General features: G+C 40.0%; 1 protein-coding gene across 1 annotated transcript; it reads right to left on the bottom strand.

The window, feature by feature from the left end:
• Nucleotides 1-1,098: 1,098 nt before the first annotated feature.
• LOC133652767 (ankyrin repeat and death domain-containing protein 1B-like) lies at nucleotides 1,099-23,443 on the bottom strand. Its single transcript, XM_062051819.1, has 11 exons — nucleotides 23,401-23,443; nucleotides 16,051-16,151; nucleotides 15,888-15,986; nucleotides 15,729-15,827; nucleotides 15,319-15,423; nucleotides 4,504-4,608; nucleotides 4,318-4,416; nucleotides 1,768-1,866; nucleotides 1,589-1,687; nucleotides 1,418-1,516; nucleotides 1,099-1,341 (listed from the first exon to the last, which is right to left on the bottom strand). Exons 1-11 carry the CDS (start codon nucleotides 23,405-23,407, stop codon nucleotides 1,099-1,101), a joined length of 1,155 nt encoding a protein of 384 aa, XP_061907803.1. The 5' UTR covers nucleotides 23,408-23,443.
• Nucleotides 23,444-24,519: the final 1,076 nt, after the last annotated feature.

The raw sequence follows: 24,519 nt of genomic DNA on the forward strand, positions 1-24,519 counted from the left end.
CTGAAAGAATAGACAGTAATTTCTGAGGCCAGACTGTTTGGGTTTGTATTGATTGGTGTGTCCTGGCATGCAAATCTTTATTAAATTGTAGCTCTCATTATTCTCAAAGTCTGCTCGTTCTGTCTAGTCCAGTGATTCTCTAACTGGTACGCAGGCTCTATCTAGTGGTGCGCTAAATAATCCATAAACTAAATATTAAAAGACTGCGTTACTGTTAAAACTGATTGTAATGTTATAGTAGCCAAAATATTAAATGAACATATTTTATAAATGTATCTTGTTTTTAATGAATATTTAGGCCTACTACGCTACTGTATTTCAATGCTGGTACATGGAGAGCCAAGCGTTTCCTGAGGTGGTACCGAAATTGTTTCCTTTATCCTAGCGGGGAGTAACATAGGTATGCTGCTTCAGTGTTTGTTTCTCTGCCAAGTGTTTAAGTCTGTGTTTAGTCTTCAACTGGAACGTGACGTCACGTGCAACAAAGGTATAGAAATATGGCGTCGTTTGATTTTATGTGAATCGATAAAAGTAGTTAATAGGCGTGGCTCAGTTGGTAGGGCAACTTTAGGGTTTTAGGTTCGATTCTGCCATTTTAGTCATTGCCGTTGTGTCGTTGAGCAAGACACTTTTCCCACCTGCTCCCAGTGCCACCCACCCTGGTTTAGTTGTTATTGTAGCTTAAAGATGTAGATGGGTTTCACTATGTAAAGCGCTTTGAGTCTCTAGAGAAAAAAGTGCTGTATGTATGTATATATATATCTATATATATATGTATGTATATATATGTATGTGTATATAATATATGTATATATAATACATATACAGTATATATATATGTACATTATATATATGTAATATTATATAACATATATTACATTATATGTAATACATATGTATATATATATCATATTATATATATATATTTTACATATATATATATATATGAATATATATATTATACATTATATATGTAAAATTCAAAGGTGTCTATAAAGGTATCAAATTTTGTTCTTGTGACATAAAAAAACTACAAAAAGAAGCAACAATGACAGTTTGTTGTTCTAAACAATTGTTTTGCTTTCCAAGTCACTTGTATTATGGCCAATTATGCAATCTTACAGCTTTCACTATCATTATGCAATTGCCCCTTAAATATATTTTAGTCCTGTGGAGAAAGACTGCAGAGATAATAAAAAAGCATATAACATCTGCCCTATTCATGTTGCTTTGAACTCTTACCCGGTCCTGGAGTGTCAGATCCACTTCAGCTTTAAGCAGCATGTCCACCACGTCTATTCTGGCCAGCTCCGCAGCCAGGTGCATGGCAGTCTGAGACCTCTAACACCAAGCATGTTTGTGTGCTCACTACATGAATACACTTTGGCTGAATATCATGTCTTGTAGACGATGGTACCTTATTGCTGGAGTTAATGTTGCAACCTGCCTCCAGGAGGAAATGAATGACCGCTATGTGGCTGTTCTTCACTGCCAGGTGGAGAGGAGCCTCCATCTCCTGTATGAGTGCAAATAACAGCCCTGATATGAACTATTAGTCGAGGAGATGTAAAATTACATTTTTGTTTACCTCATTCTGAAAGTCTGTGTAGGCTTTATATTCTAGGAGAAGTTGGACCAGAGCCGTGTCTCCTCTTTCTGACACTGGATGAAGAGCACTGCTTTTGCTCTGCAAGTCAAGCACATCTTCATAATCCACACAAGTAGCTCAAAGTGTCATTAAAAAGAATGCTGTTGGAGTGTTCATACTGTTGTTTGGATGTTGGGGTCACAGCCGGCCTGCAGCAATGCCAAGACGCACTGTTCCTGACCGCTGTCTGCAGCCTGGTACAGGGACGTCTCACCGTCCTGCCACACCCACACATCGGTCAAAGTGACAGGATGAACATCAACAGTATCAAGAATAAAGCATTGTTACTGTAACAGTAAATTACAGGTGCATCTCAATACGTTAAAGTATCTTTGAAAAGTTCATTTATCCCAGTAGATCAATTCAAAACACTGTAATAGCATATATTATATATAAACAAAATACATATAAAACATATATATATACAGTATATTTCTATATTATATATATACATATGTATTGAAAAAGAATGCTTGTGCACTAATCAATAGCTATCTTAAATCCTAATATGAACACACATATATTTATGTTAGCATTTAAACCAGGTCTCGATAGCGCACAAGCATTATTTTCGAAGAAAATGTGTAAAACATATATATATATGTATGTATATATACCGTATATATAAAGTTTATATATATAAAAGATTGTTTACAAATGTGTATCAAATTATATATACAATAATTTATACGTACACATGTATATTTACATACATAATGTACATACATATGTGTGTGTATATACACACATGTATATATTATATATGTGTATTTGTATATATAAACATGTTATATATATTTATACTATATATATATATACAAAATCCAAAACCAGTGAAGTTGGCACGTTGTGTAAATGGTAAATAAAAACAGAATACAATGATTTGCAAATCCTTTACAACTTATATTCAATTGAATAGACTGCAAAGACAAGATATTTAACGTTCGAACTGAGAAACTTTTTTTTGCAAATAATCATTAACTTAGAATTTAATGGCAGCAACACATTGCAAAAAAGTTGGCACAGGGGCATGTTCACCACTGTGTTACATGGCCTTTCCTATTAACAACACTCAGTAAACATTTGAGAACTGAGGGGACCAGTTTTTGAAGCTTTCCAGGTGAAATTCTTTTCCATTCTTGCTTGATGTACAGCTTAAGTTGTTCAACAGTCCGAGGGTCTCCGTTGTCGTATTTTAGGCTTCATAATTCGCCACACATTTTCAATGGGAGACAGGTCTGGACTACAGGCAGGCCAGTCTAGTACCCGCACTCTTTTACTACGAAGCCACGCTGTTGTAACACGTGGCTTGGCATTGTCTTGCTGAAATAAGCAGGGGCGTCCATGGTAACGTTGCTTGGATGGCAACATATGTTGCTACAAAACCTGTATGTACCTTTCAGCATTAATGGCGCCTTCACAGATGTGTAAGTTACCCATGTCTTGGGCACTAATACACCCCCATACCATCACAGATGCTGGCTTTTCAACTTTGCGCCAATAACAATCCGGATGGTTCTTTTCCTCTTTATTCCGGAGGACACGACGTCCACAGTTTCCAAAAACAATTCGAAATGTGGACTCGTCGGACCATAGAACACTTTTCCACTTTGCATCAGTCCATCTTAGATAAGCTCGGGCCCAGCAAAGCCGGCGGCGTTTTTGGGTGTTGTTGATGAATGGCTTTCGCTTTGCATCATAGAGTTTTAACCTGCACTTACAGATGTAGCGACCAACTGTAGTTACTGACAGTGGTTTTTGAAGTGTTCCTGAGCCCATGTGGTGATATCCTTTACACGCTGATGTCGCTTTTTGATCCAGTACCGCCTGAGGGACCGAAGGTCCGTAATATCATCGCTTACATGTAGTGATTTCTCCAGATTCTCTGAACCTTTTGATGATATTACGGACCATAGATGGTGAAATCCCTAAATTCCTTGCAATAGCTGGTTGAGAAATGTTGTTCTTAAACTGTTGGACAATTTGCTCACGCATTTGTTGACAAAGTGGTGACCCTCGCCCCATCCTTGTTTGTGAATGACTGAGCATTTCATGGAAGCTGCTTTTATACCCAATCACGGCACCCACCTGTTCCCAATTAGCCAGTTCACCAGTGGGATGTTCGAAATAAGTGCTTGATGAGCATTCCTCAACTTTCTCAGTCTTTTTTGCCACTTGTGCCAGCTTTTTTTAAACATGTTGCAGGCATCAAATTCCAAATGAGCTAATATTTGCAAAAAATAACACATTTTTCCAGTTCGAATGTTAAGCATCTTGTCTTTGCAGTCTATTCAATTGAATATAGGTTGAAAAGGATTTGCAAATCACTGTATTTTGTTTTTATTTATCATTTACACAACGTGCCAACTTCACTGGTTTTGGGTTTTGGATATATACAACACATGTTATACATAGTTTTATGTGTATTCATGTTGGCGTTTAAAAAAATATAATTTTGGAAAAGGGATGCACAATTACATAACCATGTTAGTTTTGTTGTTATTTTTGTGACTTATGTTTACTTATCGGGTCAGAAGCAGAAAAGTGTTTTTAATGATGTATTGAGTTTGTTTTCATTATGTGGATTTGTTAGCTGCTAAAATATTAAAAGAGTCCACCCTCCTCTAATGAGTTGTACATCTAGTGTAATAAAAAAGATGATAGTCCACCATATTAACTTCATCCCGGGTATCAAAGCTTAGCAGAAGCAGTTGGACGGCGTCCAAGTGGCCGTTCCTTGCAGCTAAGTGCAGGGGCGTGTCTCCTCTCTGGAGGGAGGAGAGCAGCTCGCATCAAAGAAAGTTTGACTTTCGGCTTTCATTATGTTTCATAATAATAATGATGACAAAGCAAACCTTGTTGGGCTTCATGGTGGCCATGTTGTAGAAGGGCTCCATTAGCATCTCCAACATCTGCACACAACCGTGCTGTGCCGCCATGGCGAAGGTACAGTTTCCTGACTGGGATCACAGCATGGACATATAATAACTGTATGCACCAATGTTACATAAATATGCAGCAATCTTACATCTTTGGGCTTTGAACATTTGTACGCTTTAAACCAGGGGTGCCCACAGACACTTTTTCTGCAGGCCAACTACTTTTCAATTGACCAAGTCGAGGGGATCTACCTCATTCATATATATAATTTGTATTTATTTATTTATGAAAGAGACATTTTTGTTAACAAGTTGAAGGTGTTTAATGATAATACAAGCATGTTTAACACATATAGATTCCTTTCTTTCATGAAGACAAGAGTATACGTTGGTATATTACCTGATTCTGATGACTTGCATTGATTGGAATCAGACAGTAGTGATGATAACGTCCACTTTTTCAAATGGAGGAGAAAAAAAGTCCTCCTTTCTGTCCAACACCACATGAAAGTAGTTGCTTTTTGGCATCTTATTTGTCCCGCTTCCACACTCCTTTTTACACACTTTACAAGAAATACATTGGTGGCAAACTACATAGCTTGCTAGCTTGTGCGCGCCAGCTTTCTGAGACTCTTATTTTGTTAGCGTAGGCAGGATGAAGCAGCGCTTTTATTGTGAAGACAGTGTAGTCGATCTTTATAGAGTTTTGACGGCAGGTACGGTGCGAGTCTGTTGGAATAAAAAGTGTTTCTCGCCTTCCTTCGCCACAAATGATTGGAGGATGCGGGAAAAAGTGTGGACACTTGTGATATGGATAACATCGGACTGTCTGCCCTGCAGGATACATTTGAGGACCAGTCATTACAAATTTAGAGTGAAAAGCAAATTTAATTTTCACTCGCATACAAAACATTCTAACTTGGATTGTTTCCCTGGCTTTAAGACTCTCACGAAGGACAGTGCGGCAAAGACACAACAAACTCCCTTCTTGTCTCTCATGGACACACTCCTGTTGTTGTTGACTTTGGACTGACTGGCAAGAACACCAAGGCCGTGGAACCGAGACACGCGGCAGGCTAACACACACACATGCATCCACAAAAAATATACGCCACACACACATACCTCCTCCATCCAACGCCCTTGACGCGAATCCCTTAGGTGTGATGGACGGCTGTGCAGCGCCTGAAGAGCTGCAGCCTTCCACCGTAGTCCCCACTCTCTCCCCTCTGTTGCAAGTCTTGAGATGTATGTTGTAATAACAGAATCCGAATAGTTTTATTGCCATTGTTTGAGAACGGGTTCACAAACTAGGAATTTTTCTTGGTGCAATCGTGCAACATAAAACACATATAACACATATTTGGTAATAAAAAGAGCTGTACTGAGCTATCAGATCTTGTTATAGACTTAGAAGGAATTCAAGGAGCTACTGTTAGGAGTTATTGTTTATGTGCCTGATGGCCGAGGGGAAAAACTGTTCAGGTAGCGGGAGGTGTGGGTCTGGATGGACCGTAGTCTCCTGCCTGAGGGGAGAGGGGAGAATAGTGGGTGTCCAGGGTGAGAAGAGTCAGTTGTGATCCGACCCACACGCCTCCTGGTCCTGGAGGAGAACAGGTCCTGGAGGGATGGGAGCTTGCAGCTAATCACCTTCTCAGCAGCATGTACGATGCACTGCAGTCGATGCTTATCCTGGACTGTGGCGCCGGGGAACCACACGGTGATGGAGGAGGTCAGGATGGACTCGATGATGGCTGAGTAAAACTGCACCAGCATCTCGGTCGGCACCTTAAGTTTCCTCAGCTGCCGCAGGAAGTACATCCTCTGCTGGGCCTTCTTGATGAGGGACCTGATGGTCGGCTCCCACTTGAGGTCTTGGGTGATGGTGGTGCCCAAAAAACGGAAGGAGTCCACAATGGAGACGGGGGTGGGAGAGTCAATCAGGGTGAGGGGGGATGGTGGGGCTGTGACTTTCCTGAAGTCCATGATCATCTCCACTGTTTTCTGGGCGTTCAGCTCCAGTTTGTTGAGGCTGCACCAGGACGCCAGCCGGTCCACCTCTCTCCTGTAAGTGGACTCATCGCCATCCGAGATGAGCCCGATGAGGATGGTGTCATCCGCAAACTTGAGCAGTTTTACGGATTGGTGACTGGAGGTGCAGCAGTTTGTATACAGGGAGAAGAGCCAGGGGGAGAGTATACAGCCCTGAGGAGTACCAGTGTTCGTGGTTTGACTGTCCGAGACAATCTTCCCCAGCCGCACGTGCTGTCTTCGGTCTGTCAGGAGGTCATTGATCCAACTGCAGAGGGAGTCGGGCACGCTGAGCTGGTAGAGCTTGTCTCATAGCAGTCTAGGGAGGATGGTGTTGAAGGCAGAGCTAAAGTCCACAAACAGGATCCTAGCGTAGGTTCCTGGGGAGTCCAAATGCTCCAGGATGAAGTGGAGGGCCAGGTTCACTGCATCATCCACAGACCTGTTGGCTCTGTAGGCGAACTGCAGTGGGTCCAGGAGGGGGGCGGTGATGTCCTTGAGGTGGGGCAGGACCAAGCGCTCAAAGGACTTCATGACCACAGACATCAGCGCAACCGGCCTGTAGTCATTAAGTCCTGTGATCCGTGCGTTCTTGGGGACAGGGACAATGGTGGAGGTTTTAAAGCAGGACGGCACGCGGCATAGCTCCAGAGAGGTGTTAAAAATGTCAGTGAAGACAGGAGCCAGCTGATCCGCACAGTGTCTGAGAGTGGAGGGGGAGACACCATCCAGCCCGGGGGCCTTCCGTGTATTCAGCTTCAAGAACTGCCGGCGTACATCCTCTTCTCGGATGGAGAGGGCTGTATAAATGTATACGTGCTTTGCTATAGAGGTTTTTTCCCACTCCAGACTGGACCCCCCTAGAAGCCCAGTCTAGAATGTATTTTTTTACTCATCCTCCCCCAGCGTTTACCTTTTTCCCATCTTTTACGGGGGGGCTTGTGGCATTCTTGTTCTGTAACCCTGTACACTGTTGGTCTAATCTTGAATGGGTTTGTGCTGAAAACAAAGTTTTGTTGTACTTGTGCAATGACAATAAAGACCTACCTACCTACCTACCTACCTACCTTCCTGTCGGTCACTTTTTCTTAATAATAATCTGGCAGCAGCCAGCGTCATCTCACAAGACCCTCAGGTGCCGTGAATGTCAATCAAGTGACGAAAGTGACGTCTTAGTAAAGATTGATGATCGCTAATTTTTAGGTGTATTTTTTCAATGCCTGGCTGGCGATCGACTGACACACCCTCCACGATCAACCGGTAGCTCGCGATCGACGTGATGGGTACCCCTGATTTAAGGCCACAACGTCACACAATACAGTTTAATGTACATATGTATTATACACTATCATGTTCATATTTAGTCGTAGTCATAGTATTTATTACTACTATTTTTTTTATTTCATATCAGTATGCTACTCCATTGCCCCAATATGAAATATTCCAATGTGACCAGAGAGTATTTTATTTATACAAACTACATCTAATAAAATAATGTATTATTGTAATTATGTATCTATACTGAATACCAGGTAATTATGTATTGTATTGTTGATCAAGAATCAGAACATTATATCTGAGTGATGGGACATTAGGACACTTTGTTTTTTCCTGCTCCTTTTCAGACACACACAATGGTTTTTTTTGCGTTTTCTTTTAATATTACTTTTTTTTTAATGGCAATTATGTAAATTTGAAGTATTTTGGTTTGTTTGTGTCTGAAAAAAAGGCCAACATTTTGCACACACCTTCTCATTCAATGTGTTTTCTTTATTTTCTTGACTATTTACGTTGTAGATTGTCACTGAAGGCATCAAATCTATGAATGAACACATGTGGAGTTATGTACTTATTATCAAGAAAAGTTTAAATAAGTGAAAACATGTTTTATATTCTAGTTTCTTCAAAATAGCCACCCTTTGCTCTGATTACTGCTTTGCACACTCTTGGCATTCTCTTGATGAGCTTCAAGAGGTAGCAACCTGAAATGGTTTTCACTTCACAGGTGTGCTTGAAGCTCATCGAGAGAATGCCAAGAGTGTGCAAAGCAGTAATCAGAGCAAAGGGTGGCCTTCTGTGACAATCTACAATGTAAATAGTCATGAAAATAAAGAAAACGTATTGAATGAGGAGAAGGTGTGTCCAAACTTTTGGCCTGTACTGTACATAATCTTGTCTGCCTTCTTCCTTCGATAGTGTTTCTCACCTTCTTTATCATAGTACTGCTATTACAGTATATCTAAGAATGCATGCACAACAACTATGTGCTCACGTGACTTTGTTTACGGTACATAAATAGATGCGATCAAGCTACGTTACCATCGATTGTTTGACTAAACTTACAGTAGCAGTGCGGTGCGTTCAGTGGCAGTCTGGAAACACGGACACTAATGCTCTCGTTGACTTTATTTGGACTATTAATGTATGCTACTACTTTTTTTTGGATAAGTGGTGTTTTATTTTTTTAATAATTACTGATATTTAGGGTGAACATTAACCCCAAAACAAAAAAATGGAGGTTCTAAGGTACCTCAATTAGTTCTGTGACGGAGCTCTTAACTCAAAACGCTTGTATCTCAAATCAACGTCCCCCATGGTTGGAAAAACAAAGTATTATCTATATGCTAATGCTAGCAAGTAAGACCAGATGTTTTGGACAGATCTTACAGGGTTCAGCGTGACATTTTCTACACCAACTAATAGCGGCGATGCTGGTAACCCAAATTTTTGCTTGCAACTTAAAGGCCTACTGAAATGATTTTTTTTTATTTAAACGGGGATAGCAGATCTATTCTATGTGTCATACTTGATCATTTCGCGATATTGCCATATTTTTGCTGAAAGGATTTAGTATAGAACAACGACGATAAAGATCGCAACTTTTGGTATCTGATAAAAAAAGGCTTGCCCCTACCGGAAGTAGCGTGACGTAGTCAGTTGAACATATACGCAAAGTTCCCTATTGTTTACAATGATGGCCGCATGAAGTGAGAGAGATTCGGACCGAGAAAGCGACAATTTCCCCATTAATTTGAGCGAGGATGAAAGATTTGTGGATGAGTAAAGTGCAAGTGAAGGACTAGTGGGGAGTTGAAGCTATTCAGATAGGGAAGATGCTGTGAGAGCCGGGGGTGACCTGATATTCAGCTGGGAATGACTACAACAGTAAATAAACACAAGACATATATATACTCTATTAGCCACAACACAACCAGGCTTATATTTAATATGCCACAAATTAATCTTGCATAAAAACACCTACGTGTTTGTTATGCTAGCTCCTAGCTCCTCTGCTAGCTCCTAGCTCCATAGAACACGCCAATACACTTCAAACACCTGATCAACACACACAATCACTCAGCCCAAAAGACCGTTCACCTAACCCAATGTTCATAAAGCTTATATATTTTTAAAAAGTTACGTACGTGACGCGCACATACGGTCAAGCTATCAAATGTTTAGCAGCCAAGGCTGCATACTCACGGTACCTGATATTCAGCTGGGAATGACTACAACAGTAAATAAACACAAGACATATATTTACTCTATTAGCCACAACACAACCAGGCTTATATTTAATATGACACAAATTAATCCTGCATAAAAACACCTACGTCTTTGTTATGCTAACTCCTAGCTCCTATGCTAGCTCCATAGAACACGCCAATACAATTCAAACACCTGATCAACACACACAATCACTCAGCCCAAAAGACCGTTCACCTAACCCAAGGTTCATAAAGCTTATATATTTTAAAAATGTTACGTACATACGCAAAAAAAAAGTTGCACACATACGGTCAAGCGATCAAATGTTTAGAAGCCAAAGCTGCATACTCACGGTAGCACGTCTGCGTCTTTGTCATCCAAATCAAAGTAATCCTGGTAAGAGTCTGTGTTGTCCCAGTTCTCTACAGGCGTCTGTGTATCGAAGTCAAAAGTCCTCCTGGTTAGAGTCTCTGTTATCCGAGTTCTTCCATCTTGACTGCATCTTTCGGGAATGTAAACAAAGACGCGCCGGCTGTGTACTGTTGTTGCTGACTTCGTTCGAAAAATACGTCCGTTTTGCACCGACAACTTTCTTCTTTGCTTGCTCAGCTTCTTTCTCCATAATGCAATGAACATAATTGCAACAGATTCACAAACACAGATGTCCAGAATACTGTGGAATTATGAAATGAAAACAGAGCTTTTTTGTATTGTATTCAATGGGGAAGGCATACCTCTGTTCCCCGGGCTACGTCACGTGCATACGTCATCCTCAGAGGCGTTTCGAACCGGAAGTTTAGCGGCAAATTTAAAATGTCACTTTATAAGTTAACCCGGCCGTATTGGCATGTGTTATAATGTTAAGATTTCATCATTGATATATAAACTATCAGACTGCGTGGTCGGTAGTAGTGGGTTTCAGTAGGCCTTTAAAGCATAACAAGCTCTTATCTCAAAACACTCTTAAGTTGAGGTACCAGTTTGTACAATCTTTTCGTCTTTGTTACATTTTTGCTACATTACAATAATGTTGACTCCAATTCAGGGGTCTTCAATATTTCCCAGGTTAAGGACCCCCAAACTGTGTTGTAAATTAAACTGGTCCTAAAAGCACCTTGCTATTGTGCAACACTAAGATATTCAAAGAATACAGTACAGCAAGACTAGCTAGCTGGCAGCTACACCGCTAATTACAACATAACAACAAAAGCGCTAATCGCTAGCTGTAAACAAGCACGCACATCACTAGCTGCCAGTTGGAGAGATGTGTCCTAAAAGCACCTTGTACCAAGTACCAACACTAAGATATTCAAATGATACAGCATAGCACCGCTATCTACTAATAAAGATTTCAATCAATCAATCAATAGCTAGCTGGCCACTAGAGCGCTAATTGCTATCTCGGAATTAGTGCGCTAGACCCCCAAAACTGATATAGAGATGAAGCATGGACCCACTACTTATATAGGCTGTATACAATTGTGTTTTAAATTAAACTGGTACTAAAAGTACCTTGTTGTTGTGCAACACTAAGATATCGAAAGAATACAGTACAGAGCGGCTATTACGCGCTGGCAGCGAGACTGCTAATTTCAAGCGAGCAATAAGAGCGCTAATCGCTAGCTGTCAACAAGCGTGTGCATCGCTAGCTGCCAGTTGGAGAGATGTGTCCTAAGAGTACCTTGTTGTTGTGAAATACTAAGATATTCAATGAATACAGTACAGTGCGGCTATTAGCTAGCTGGCAGCAAGACTGCTAATTTCAAGCTAGCAACAAGAGCGCTAATCGCTAGCTGTCAACAAGCGCTCACATAGCTAGCTGCCAGTTGGAGAGATGTGTCCTAAAAGTACATTGTTGTGCAATACTAAGCCATTCAAAGGATACAGTATAGCACCGCTATTAACTAGCTGGAAGCTACAGCGCTAGTTGTAGATAGCAATTAGTGCGCTCGATCCCCCAAAACTGATATAGAGATGAAGCGTGGACCCACTACTTATATATCCATCCATCCATCCATTTTCTACCGTGGGGGTGCTGGAGCCTATCTCAGCTGCATTCGGGCGGAAGGCGGGGTACGCCTAAGCTGTATAAAATTGTGTTTTAAATTAAACTGGTCCTAAAAGTACCTTGTTATTGTGCAATACTAAGATATTCAAAAAATACAGTATGGCGCAGCTATTAGCTAGCTGGCAGCTAGACCGCTAATTTAGGCTGGCCATATTCTGAAATCCCAAAAAGAGGACACATACAGTATATGCGTGCCAAGGCGGGCAGCACGCCAAGGCCGGGATTAGGTGAAAATTTGCCAATCATACTCGAACTTGCTTTATAAATAATATATTTATTTAAATAAAGCATTTTTCTCCTCTATTGACAGCAGTGTTGGTGCTAGGAAATTTCAAAATGGGGTTCCAGGGACCCATCAAGTCATAAAAATGGTAAATTTTTGGGGTCCCACTTTTTTGGAAGTGTTTTAAAAAAAAATTATAAACGTATGCTTTATCCTGTTATATCTCACATTCTTGTGTTTTGGAAAAAGGTTGTCATAAACGTTACTTAATTCATTAAAAAAATAATTAAAAAAAAGAAAACAAATTTGTATGCATATGTAAATGTATTCAGTTATAAACATTCATTCACTTTCTTCTTTCCTTCATGGATCTATTCCTCATTTCAAAATGTTTTAGTTTTTTTTTATGTTGTTTTTTTGTTTGTTTGTTTTCTGCCCTTTTTTGTCAAACAAAACTATGTTTTTTTTATTGCAAACACAAAATATGCAAAATCTTCCACCAAAAATATTTTTCAAAGTGGAATAATTGATGTGAAGTAATCGGAACCTTTGATAGGTCAATAATTCATAATAACATTGATTTTGATTCAATATTATGTTTTGAGCAATGACAGTTTGAAAGAAAAAAAAACAGCTTTGTTTTATTAGTCAACATTGCAACTTTTTCTAAATTACATTTCACCTTTCAGCTTTTTTATTTCACTTTTGTTATATTTTTGTTTATTTTAATAGTATTTTTAGAATGGGCCGCAAATGGCCTCCGGGGCACACTTTTGACACCCCTGCTATAGATAATAAAAAATTAAATCTGATTAATCTATGGATAAAAAGCAGAGCCTGGCGACGCAAGCGCGTTTATCATAACTCTCGCTCTCTCTGTCTCTGCCCCTCCCTCACGAATGCTGCTGCGCACCTTCACAATTTGTTTGGTTTTTAACCCCTTCTTAACCCTGGACGTACATTGAAAATACACGCAGCGGCATGCCGGACATTTGAGGCATTTAAGAAACTCCGCCCGGACAGTCCGGACAGGCCCGCAAAAGAGGACATGTCCGGGGAAAAGAGGACGTATGGTCAGTCTAGCTAATTACAAGCTAGTAATAAGAGCGCTAATCGCTAGCTGTCAACAAGCGCACACATCGCTAGCTGCCAGTTGGAGAGATGTGTCCTAAAAGTACCTTGTTGTTGTGTAATACTAAGATATTCAAAGGATACAGTACAGCAGGGATGTCCAAAGTGCGGCCCGGGGGCCATTTGCGGCCCGCAGCTAATTGTTTACCGGCCCGCCACACATTCTGCAAAAATTGCAAAATTAATAGTATTGCAATAATTAAAAAAAACATTTAAACAAGTGGAATGAGGTGAAATCTAATGAGAAAAAGTTGCAATGTTGACACAAAGCTGCCATGCAGGCTGTTTTTTTTCTTTTGTCTTTCTTTATTTTTCTTTTTTTTGCCATTGCTCAAAAAAAAAGACCAAAAATCTATGTTATAATGAATTATTGACCTATTCAAGGCTCCAATTACTTCAAAAATGTCACTTTAAAATGTTTTATATGGAAAAAATATTGCATATATTGTGTGGTTGCCATATAAAAACATCAAAGTTTTTTTTGACAAAAGAGCATAAAAACAAACAAAATAATAGTTCATACGTAAAATCGACAGATATATCTGAAGTTCATCTCGTAACTTAAGTGTTGAAAGTTTAAAAAAAAACTAATACAAATTTATCACTTTATGAGTGGGGGACCTTTTGGATCCCAAATATATTTAGTGGGATTGTATTAATATTTTCACTGTGATTACTCAAAAATATTAAAGAATTAAAATCAATGGTGACCTGCATTATTGATCTTTCAGAGCTCTACTTACTAAACACTGCATATTTCCAGGTTTGCTATAAAAAACAAAGTTGTCTTTGACAGAAAATCAACCTGAAGTTGATATAGAGATTTACTGTAAGCATTAAATAAAAAATAATAATAATAATTTGACTTATTTTTAACGTTTTAATGACTGAGACCCTTTATGGTCCCCGGGAGCCCTAAAGGTTAAAAAAAAAATCCATATATTTTGTTATGGTTTGAAAATGAAAAATATCAAAATGGCCCCCGCATGCTTAAATTTTTCCGTGTGCGGCCCTCAGTTGAAAAAGTTTGGACACCCCTGCAGTACAGCACCGCTATTAGCTAGCTGGCCACTAGAGCGCTAACTGCTATCTAGGAATTAGTGCGCTAGACCCCCCCCCCCCCCCCCCCAAACCGATATAAGGATGGAGCCTGAACCCACTGCTTATATATGCTTTATAAAATTGTGTTTTAAATTAAATTGGTCCTAAAAGTACCTTGTTATTGTGCAATACTAAGATATATTGAAAATACAGTATAGTGCAGGGGCAGCACGGTGGAAGAGGGGTTAGTGCGTCTGCCTCACAATACGAAGGTCCTGAGTAGTCGTGAGTTCAATCCCGGCCTCGGGATCTTTCTGTGTGGAGTTTGCATGTTCTCCCCCATACTGCGTGGGTTCCCTCCGGGTACTCCGGCTTCCTCTCACCTCCAAAGACATGCACCTGGGGATAGGTTGATTGGCAACACTAAATTGGCCCTAATGTGTGATTGTGAGTGTGAATGTTGTCTGTCTATCTGTGTTGGCCCTGCGATGAGGTGGTGACTTGTCCAGGGTGTACCCCGCCTTCCGCCCGATTGTAGCTGAGATAGGCTCGCTATCCAGCACCCCCCGCGACCCCGAAGGGAATAAGCGGTAGAAAATGGATGGATGGAGTATAGTGCAGCTTTTAGCTAGCCTGCTGGAAATTAGAGTGCTAATCTGTAGTGCGCTTGTCACTAGACATGCTAACATGAATATAATAACACAGTATAATTATTTACTCATTAAGTTTAATCCATCAAAAATTTCACGACCCCTGCAGTACCTCAGTGGACCCACTAGGGGTGGCAGACCCCCTGTTGAAAGTGTACCTTGTCGTCTTTTTCCAGTTCTTTCATCTGCAGGTCGTTGACGATGTACTCCACTATGTCTGTGTGGTTATTGACAGCAGCACAATGCATGATGTTCAGTCCTTCCTGTTGGAAAATAAAGTACATCTCCAGAGCGGGAGGGATTCATACGGCCCCGTTGCTAATCATTTGGCAATGCAGTCTGCTGAAAATGATGGAAAGCGCCACTCTACATAGCAACTGACGCTGTGGTGAAAGTTTGAATTGCCGCAAAACACATTAAAAGATATTACTTTTACTGCCGTCTGGTGGCTAAAGTGGGTAGTGCGCCCCCCCAAATTCGTCCTGTTTCATGTGTCAGGTAAACCACGACAAATGCAGCCATATATAAAGCTTGTCAGATCATACTTGGCATTAAAAAAATAAGTCACCTCATTCTCAATCTTCTGTTCAGCCCCGGCCCGCACTAACAATTTCAGGATGTCCAAACTGCCAAACCAGGCCGCTAAATGAATCGGTGCCACGCCAAACTGCCAGGCACAAAAAGAGGAGTCAAGAGTAGTCTTCTTTGCAAAGTCTGAGTCTCTCACCTTGTCCCTTTGATCCACTCGAACCCTGCGCCGCAACAGCAGCTCCACCGCCTCCTTGTTTTTGCCGGCAACCGCGTAGTGAAGGGCGGTCCTGCCGTGCTGCACGGGGCAAACCACATCACGATCTGTGCGGAGGTGCAGTCAAGAGTGTGATGAGACCCACCACATTCATGGCGTTGGCATTCAAGCCCTTCCCCAGGGTCTTCATGGCGGCCACGTCGTTGTTCTTTGCTGCCTCGATGAACTGCTTCTCTGTTTGCAGCACTACACGACACACATGGGGCGACACAAACACAGCGGCCATTTTTGCAAAAGTGGCAAGGGGAGGAAGCGTAGGATGTCAACAAATGCATATGAGGCGGGTCTTGACTTGTGATGAGTTTGTTTACTTCTTTACAGGAGATTTTTCTTCTCTGTGACTCCCTGTACCGCTCTGCTTCATACACATTGTGAGAATGAGATATTTTTAAGTGTTCTTTTTAATCTATAGTCATGTTTAAAGCAGCTAGTATTGTCCCATGTTGTGCGTCTTCTTGTGACCTCCTTGCTTTTATCTTATGTCCGCGAGTAAAGTCTTTGTTTTGTCTTAAGGGCTCCTGTTTTTTGGTTTACAGAGCTGTTTTGGCCAGTTCCTTATCTGTTTTGAAGAAGCAGCTGTGCTCCTTTCTGGGCGAGAGGGGCGGTTTTCGCTCTACATAAGTTTGTTTGGACTTAGAGCTGTTCTTGGTGATGCTATTGTCTCATTGTAAGGGCTGGTCTCCTGAAGCTTCAGTAAAACTTTGCCAAGTACCATTCTGTCTCTGGGGTCCTTTTCACTCAATACATATGTCATCTAGGGTTGTACGGTATACCGGTACTAGTATAGTACCGCGATAGTAATGAATCATATTCGGTATTATACCGCCTCTAAAAAGTACCGGTTCTCCCCCCCACCTCCCCACACTATTTTTTTTAACAGGCATGACTCATTTGATCTAAAAAGTGGCCATTAGGGTTGTAATGAATCATATTCGGTACTATACCGTCTCTAAAAAGTACCAGTCCCCCCCACCCCCCCCCCTTTTTTTTTTAACAGGCATGATGGGACGACGCGTCATGACATTGCTGGTTTTACGAGCAGAGGAGCATGTTCGGCAGCGCACAATCACGGAGTTCTTACAAGCAGACACAGTGTGTAGACAGAAAAGGGAGAATGGACGCATTTTGGCCTAAAAACTAACGATAAAGGTGAAGCTATGTATTTTGGATGTTTAATACATCCAAAGTACTGAAATGTATACTATTTGCAGACGACACAAATACATTCTACAGTAGTGATGACTATAATGAGCTCATAAATACAGTAAACACAGAACTAAACATAGTAAAAAAAAATGGATGGACCCAAATACATTTTCTTTGAATATAAATAAAACTAAGATAGTGATGTTTGGAAATCGCAACATAATGTCTGAACAGAAAATAAGTATTGATGGTACCCAAATTGAAATCATAAATGAGAATACATTTTTGGGAGTAATAATTGATAGTAAACTATCATGGAAACCTCATGTCAGACACATTAAAACAAAAATCTCCAAAAGCCTCTCAATTATAAACAAAGCAAAACAATACCTTAATGAAAATGCACTCCGTACTCTATACTGCACCTTGGTACTCCCATACCTTACATACTGTGTTGAAGTATGGGGGAATACTTACCACAACACAATTCATCCTCTGATCATGTTACAGAAAAGAGCAATGCAGATATTTAGAACATACTCATAATCTGTTTATGCAATCAAAGTTTCTCAAATTTGATGACCTTGTTAAATATAATACATTAATAATCTTATTTAAAGCATTTAACAAATTATTGCTGCCTAATCTACAACGTTTTTTTATAAGACGAGTCCAGGCTCATAACTTGAGAGGCTTTGGATATTTCTTATTGCCGAGAGCTCAAACCCCTCGTAAACGTTTTTGTGTGTCTGTATGCGGAGTAAAACTATGGAACAAACTGGACTTACAACACAAGCAATGCCAAACTATTAATCGATTTAAACTATTATACAAACATTGGGTATGGTTCAAATATAGAGATGAGGGACTTTAATTTGACCTGCTGTTGTACTCTGTCTCAAAGTGTTAACATGTGCTCAATGTTTCCTTACCAATATTGCTATGTTTTCTATTACCATTATTGCTATGTTGTCTATTACCATTGTTGGTATATGCATTATTCCTACATTGTTGATACAAATTATTGTCACAGTGTAATAATTATTGTTACCTGTGGTAATGCCACTATGATACAACATCTGTATTATAATCCTTGAACAAAGTAAGAGTGAAACTCATGTGAATAATCACTGAATGGAGAACTGGGAGTGGGATTGAATACATTATTTTCTTCCCACTCCCTTTCAGGCAAAACTGGACAATCATGCACTATATTAATTTATATTATTATGTTTTGTCAACTTGTACTTCTTTATGTCATTGCCTGAAATAAATAAATAAATGGGAAAAAAAATGAAAAAGCTATAACACTGAAATGCCCTCAGTAAGAGGTGCTTTAAAACATGGCTACTTAGGTAAATATCATATTACTTCATAAAATTACTGTAGTTATTAGTTGAAAACTCATGTTACATGTTAAAATTGTGCTGTTTTGAGGTGTGGGGGTAAGCACCGACTACATTGTTTTCAATTCATTTCAACGGGGGGAGGCGTTGATTTGAGATACAAGTGTTTTGAGTTAAGAGCTCTGTCACAGGACCAATTAAGTTCGTAAGTGGAGGTACTACTGAGAACAAAAGAAAATTGAAAGTCCGTCATATTTTTGATTAAAATAATATTTTCAATGGGACATACCTGTATGTTGTTATTAGGAACAACTTTCAAGTTCAAGTGTAGCTTTGAAGGAACAGAGATGACAATTCTATCCTTTGTCAAATTTGACCTTTTTAAAAAAATGCTAAATAAAAAACAAAGGCCCAAAATATTGTCTTGTGTGTATATATATATATATATATATATATATATATATATATATATATATATATATATATATATATATATATATATATATATATATATATATATGTGTGTGTGTGTGTATATATGTATATACATATATATATACACATTATATATATATATATATATAAAATGTGTATACATATGTATATATATGTATAAACATATATACACACACACACACACACACACACACACACACATATATATATATATATATATATATATATATATATATATATATATATATATATATATATATATATATGTATATACACATACATACACATACACATACATATACATATATTATTCTCTCTAGTTTAATGATGTCATGAAGTACCAGCCTGGAGTGGAGAGTGGAGGAGAATTTGTGAACAGTCAAGTTAACTTTCAGTTTCGATCCAACCTATGTGGACAAAACCATGAGGGACGGGCGACCATTTTAGAGATTGCTCCAACCTTTGGACAGCTCGATTCACTTATTCACTATTATTATTGTTTGTAATTAAATCCTAGTCATCTGTCATTAAGGCTGGGCGATTATAGGATCATGATCGATGATCGTGATTTTTGAGTTTGATCAAGGTGATCAGCTGTTAGCATTTTTACCTCGACCAAACATGGCGGAAATGTGTGTTAGAAGTTGTAGGGATGTAACAACGCTTGGTATAATCCTGCACGCAACAATCTACCTTTATTGATTGTGATCCTGTGTGCGTCTGTAAACGTGTGTGTGTGCGCGCGACCATCCCGTTCCACCGTCGCCAAAGTCAGACTCGTCACAAGGTAATTACTGTTCAATCAGCGTTGTGCCTCTTCCCCTTACACAGCTGGAAGTGCAGCCCAGAAGAGTGAGACTTGATTTTTACTGCAGCTCTCCAATAATCCTGCCCTGAGTGCCGACTTGCAGGCACTCACAGAATGTCCTCATGACTGAATAACTGTATTGGTGCCGACTGGGAAAATAGCCACGTCCACTAATTCATTCAGAAAAAGGCATTTTTATATCTAAATATTTTTAATCTGACTTTTTGTTTTTGTGTCTGCAAATATTTAACACATCAGATATAACATGTACTAAAAAACCCTGCATACAGACACTTTGTGTTTTAATTGTTTTTGAGTTTGTGGAGAAAAAAACATGTTGTTCCTGAAATAATCATTAAATGTGTTTTATGTGTTGGTACACATTAATTTATAGTATTCAATTCATGCAGTAGTAAACAGTATGTATGCAACGGTACTTGCTATAATCCTGCACGGGACAATCTGCCGTTTAATTTAAAATAAAAAAAATGTATGCTAATCAAGATCGGATGATATGGAAAAATTCATCGTGATATTTTTTTTTTTCTTTATCGCCCTGTCCGACCTCTAATAATTTTAAACCACCTTAAAATGAAAGGATCTGGGTGTACTCCTTAAAATTGAGGGTCCTAATTATAACCATATCTGTTTTTAAGTTATTCACGGACCAGCCGCTTGTGTTCAAATGTGCGTCCTCTTCTACTGATGTTTTCCCCAAGATGCTTGAGGACCTCTTATAATTTTAGACCACCTTAGAATGACAGGATCTGGGTGTACTCCTTCTTAAAAGGGAGGGTCCTAATTATAACAATATTCGTTTTTTAAGTCAATCATGGACCAGCCGCTTGTGTTCAAATTTGCGTCCTCTTCTACTGATGTTTTCCCCAAGATGCTTGAGGACCTCTTATAATTTTAGACCGCCTTAGAATGAAAGGATCTGGGTGTACTCTCACTTAAAAGGGAAGATCCTAATTATAACTATATCCGTTTTTAAGTGAATCACTGACCAGCCGCTAGTGTTCAAGTTTGGGTCCTCTTCTACTGATGTTTTCCCCAAGATGCTTGAGGAAGAGGAGATGGAATTGAAGAGCAGGAAAGTCCGGAAATGGCGATTTTATAATTATTTTTTGCTCATATTATTAAGTTTTGAAGTAGTGGGTAATCAAGGACAAATAGTAGTTTTACATGCCTTTATCCACACTGTCTATGCAGGGAAATGGGCTCCAGTTACGTAGATGACGTCACACCAACAGGGGGCGGCATATTGAGTCTGGCGATGGAAAGGGGGCTTCTAAAGAACAGCTAGTTATCTCCACATTGCTCTAAAATTATATTATGGGAAATGACTGCCAGATTCATTTTCGGGAGAAAAAAATATGTGAAATTCTGTCCATCTGGATGTTGTGGGTCCTTTAAGGACGGGACTTTAAACATAAAAAAGTAATACATGTTTAATTACTTCTCCCTCAGGCGTCATTAATTAGTTTTGTACTCACACATCTCTTGGTTGTCAAAGCTGTTGTCGGCCTCTGGCTCCGAGTGCTTGTTCATTACAAATTCGGTAAAGGCCTTCACCGGTTCCTGCTTCATCCACTTCCGAGGGTCCAGGTCCTCCCTCTTGGGGCTGTGTTTCTTCACCATTTGCTTCAAAGCCCAAATTTTCTTCTCCATTGTGACACTCTCTCGCGTCGCCAACACCTTAACACGACCAGGTCAGCACTTTTACGCGTTAGAGCATCGGTAACAAACCAGTAGCTGAAGAACGGGGGCCACGCCTGATATGAAGACGCATAAGACTACTTGAACAGCGCTGGAGGGCTGATCCATGTTTGCTTAGCGCACACCCATGTGACAATAACATGTTTACTTAACACACCACTTGTAGTTGTGTCAAAGTATTCACAATACTGCTTTTTCCTAATACTCAAACACACGCACTAGTTTTAAAAGAATAACAATAAGACCAAATGGGGTTTTTTTTGCAAAAGAACCCTTCCAATAGTCAGCATATTCAAGGCTGGCCAACTCATTTTCATTGAGCCTCACATCACAGTTTTGGCTGCCCTGTAAATGTATATTTATTACACTGAACAACTAACAACTTATGTTTTTGCTCCCATTTCTCATGAGTTGAACTCAAAGATCTAAAACTTTTACTATACGCACAAAAGACCTATTCCTCCCAAGTATTGTTCACAAATCTGTCTAAATATGTGTTAGTGAGCATTTGTCATGTCTGTGTTGATCATGTTTTTGTTTGGCCATGTGCTGTTTTGTTTTTTGGACACTTCCTTAGTTCCTGGTTTCACTTCCTTGTTTTGTTTGGTTTCCATGGTTACCCATTAGTTTCACCTGTTCCACGTTTGGACTCACACACACCTGTCACCAATCATGTCACTGTTATTCAAGCCTACCTTTGTTCATCACTCGTTCTGCCTGCATTGTCCTTATGTCACTCTGGTTCATGTCTCTTTCTGACCAAGTAAGTTTCCTAGTCCATGCCATAGCTTCTGCTAATTAGCAGCTTCACTTGAGTTTTAGGCACGCAAGCCTTTTTTGTTGTATTTTTGTGTTTGTGGTAGTGAGTGATTTATGTTAAATAAATCCAAGCCTGCCTTCCCGCTGTCGTCCGGAGCCGTCTTTTGCGTTGGAAGAACAACCCTGCAGCAAGCTGCGACCCCAATGTGACAGTATTTCTTCTTTGCCAAGATAATCCATTCAACCTCACAGGTGTGAATTATCAAGATGCTGATTGAACAGCATGATTATTGCACAGGTGTACCTTAGGCTGCTCACCATGATTATTGCTCAGGTGTACCTTAGGCTGCTCACCATGATTATTGCTCAGGTGTACCTTAGGCTGCTCACAATAAAAAGCCACTCTGAAATGTGCAGGTTTATCACATGGCACAATGCCACAGATGTTGCTAGTTTTAAGGGGGGGGGGCCTTTGCCCGTGAATTGAATGTTACCATAAGCCGCCTCCAAAGGCGTTTCAAAGAATCTGGCAATACATCCAACCGGCTTTACAACTGCAGACCAGGTGTAACCACATCAACTCAGGACCTCCACATCCAGCATGTGCACCTCCATGATCGTCTGAGACCAGCCACCCGGACAGCTGCTGCAACAATGGGTTTGCATAGCCCCAAAATGTCTGCACAAACTGTGAGAAACCATCTCAGGGAAGCTCATCTGCATGCTTGTCGTCCTCTTCGGGGTCTCGACCTGACTGCAGCTCATCGTCATAACCGACTTGAGTGGGCAAATGCATATTGTATGTATACTAATGTATATTCGATGGCGTCTGGCACGTTGGGAGGTGTTCTCTTCTCGGATAAATCCCGCTTTTCACTGTTTAGGGCAGATGGCAGACAGCGTGTGTGGCGTCGTGTGGGAGAGCTGATGTCAACGTTGTGAATCAAGTGGCCCATGGTGGGGCTGGGGTTATGGTATGGGCAGGCGTATGTTATGGACCATGAACGCAAGTGCATTTTATTGATGTCATTTTGAATGCACAGAGATATCCGTGACGAGATCCTGAGGCCCATTGTTGTGCCATTCACCCGATACCATCACCTCATGTTGCAGCATGACAATGCACGGCCCCATGTTGCAAGGATCTGTACACAATTGGAAGCTGACAACATCCCAGTTCTTGCATGGCCAGCATACTCACCGGACATGTCACCCAATGAGCATGTTTGGGATGCTGTGGCTCGGCGTATACGACAGCGTGTTCCAGTTCCTGCCAATATCCAGCAACTTGGCACAGTCATTGAAGAGGAGTGGACCAACATTCCACAGGCCACGATAAACAACCTGATCAACTCTATGCAGAGTAGATGTGTTGCACGGTGTGAGGCAAATGGTGGTCACACCAGATACTGACTGCTTTTCTTAAACCCCCCCCCTCCAAAAATAAAGCAAAACTGCACATTTCAGAGTGGCCTTTTATTGTGGGCAGCCTAAGGCACACCTGTGCAATAATCATGCTGTTTAATCAGCATCTTGATATGCCACACCTGTGAGGTGGGATGGATTATCTTGGCAATGAAGAAATGCTCACTAACACAGATTTAGACAGATTTGAGAACAATATTTGAGAGGAATAGGTCTTTTGTGTATATACTAAAAGTTTTTGAAAAATGGGAGCAAAAGTGTTGTGTTTATATTTTTGTTCAGTATACATTTTTTACTGATAGTGTCAATCATAAACTCCGGTACAAACAGTCCAGCAACTTGTCAAAAGTGAATAATTTCTTGTGTTTGAGTCAGGTCATTTACAAATGTAAACATGGTAGACTATAGACTACTAGGAGCTAGCAGATACACAGCAGCTAAGCACACAATAGCATACAGGCTAGATGTACGTATCTTTCATAAAACAATATCCTAGTGTAAAATAGTACATTTGTCAATATAAACAAGTATCAAATAATTATAGTTGCATATTACTTACACATTCAAAGTCTTCAACCAAGTATCCAGTAACAAACGTGTCCGCATCATTCAATTTACGGCATCAAGAGATTACCTTAATGAATTATTGTGGCCTGTAGGTGCCGCCAAAAATAATTACCACCCAACCTAACCTTTAGGGATTCCCCAAATGTGGTGCATAGTATATGTCCCGGGGACTCAAAAAGGTTTTCAGCCATGAAAGTCTTAAAAGTAAGTCATATAAGAATTTTTTTTTTTTTCAAGTTTAGATCTATCTTTTTAAAGTTGTATGCCCTTTTTGTCAAAGAAAACACTTTTTTAAATGGACAAAACAAAAACCAACAATTTACTATTA

The sequence above is a fragment of the Entelurus aequoreus genome, linkage group LG06 (genome assembly GCF_033978785.1).
Source record: "Entelurus aequoreus isolate RoL-2023_Sb linkage group LG06, RoL_Eaeq_v1.1, whole genome shotgun sequence".
NCBI classification, from domain to species: Eukaryota; Metazoa; Chordata; class Actinopteri; order Syngnathiformes; family Syngnathidae; genus Entelurus; species Entelurus aequoreus.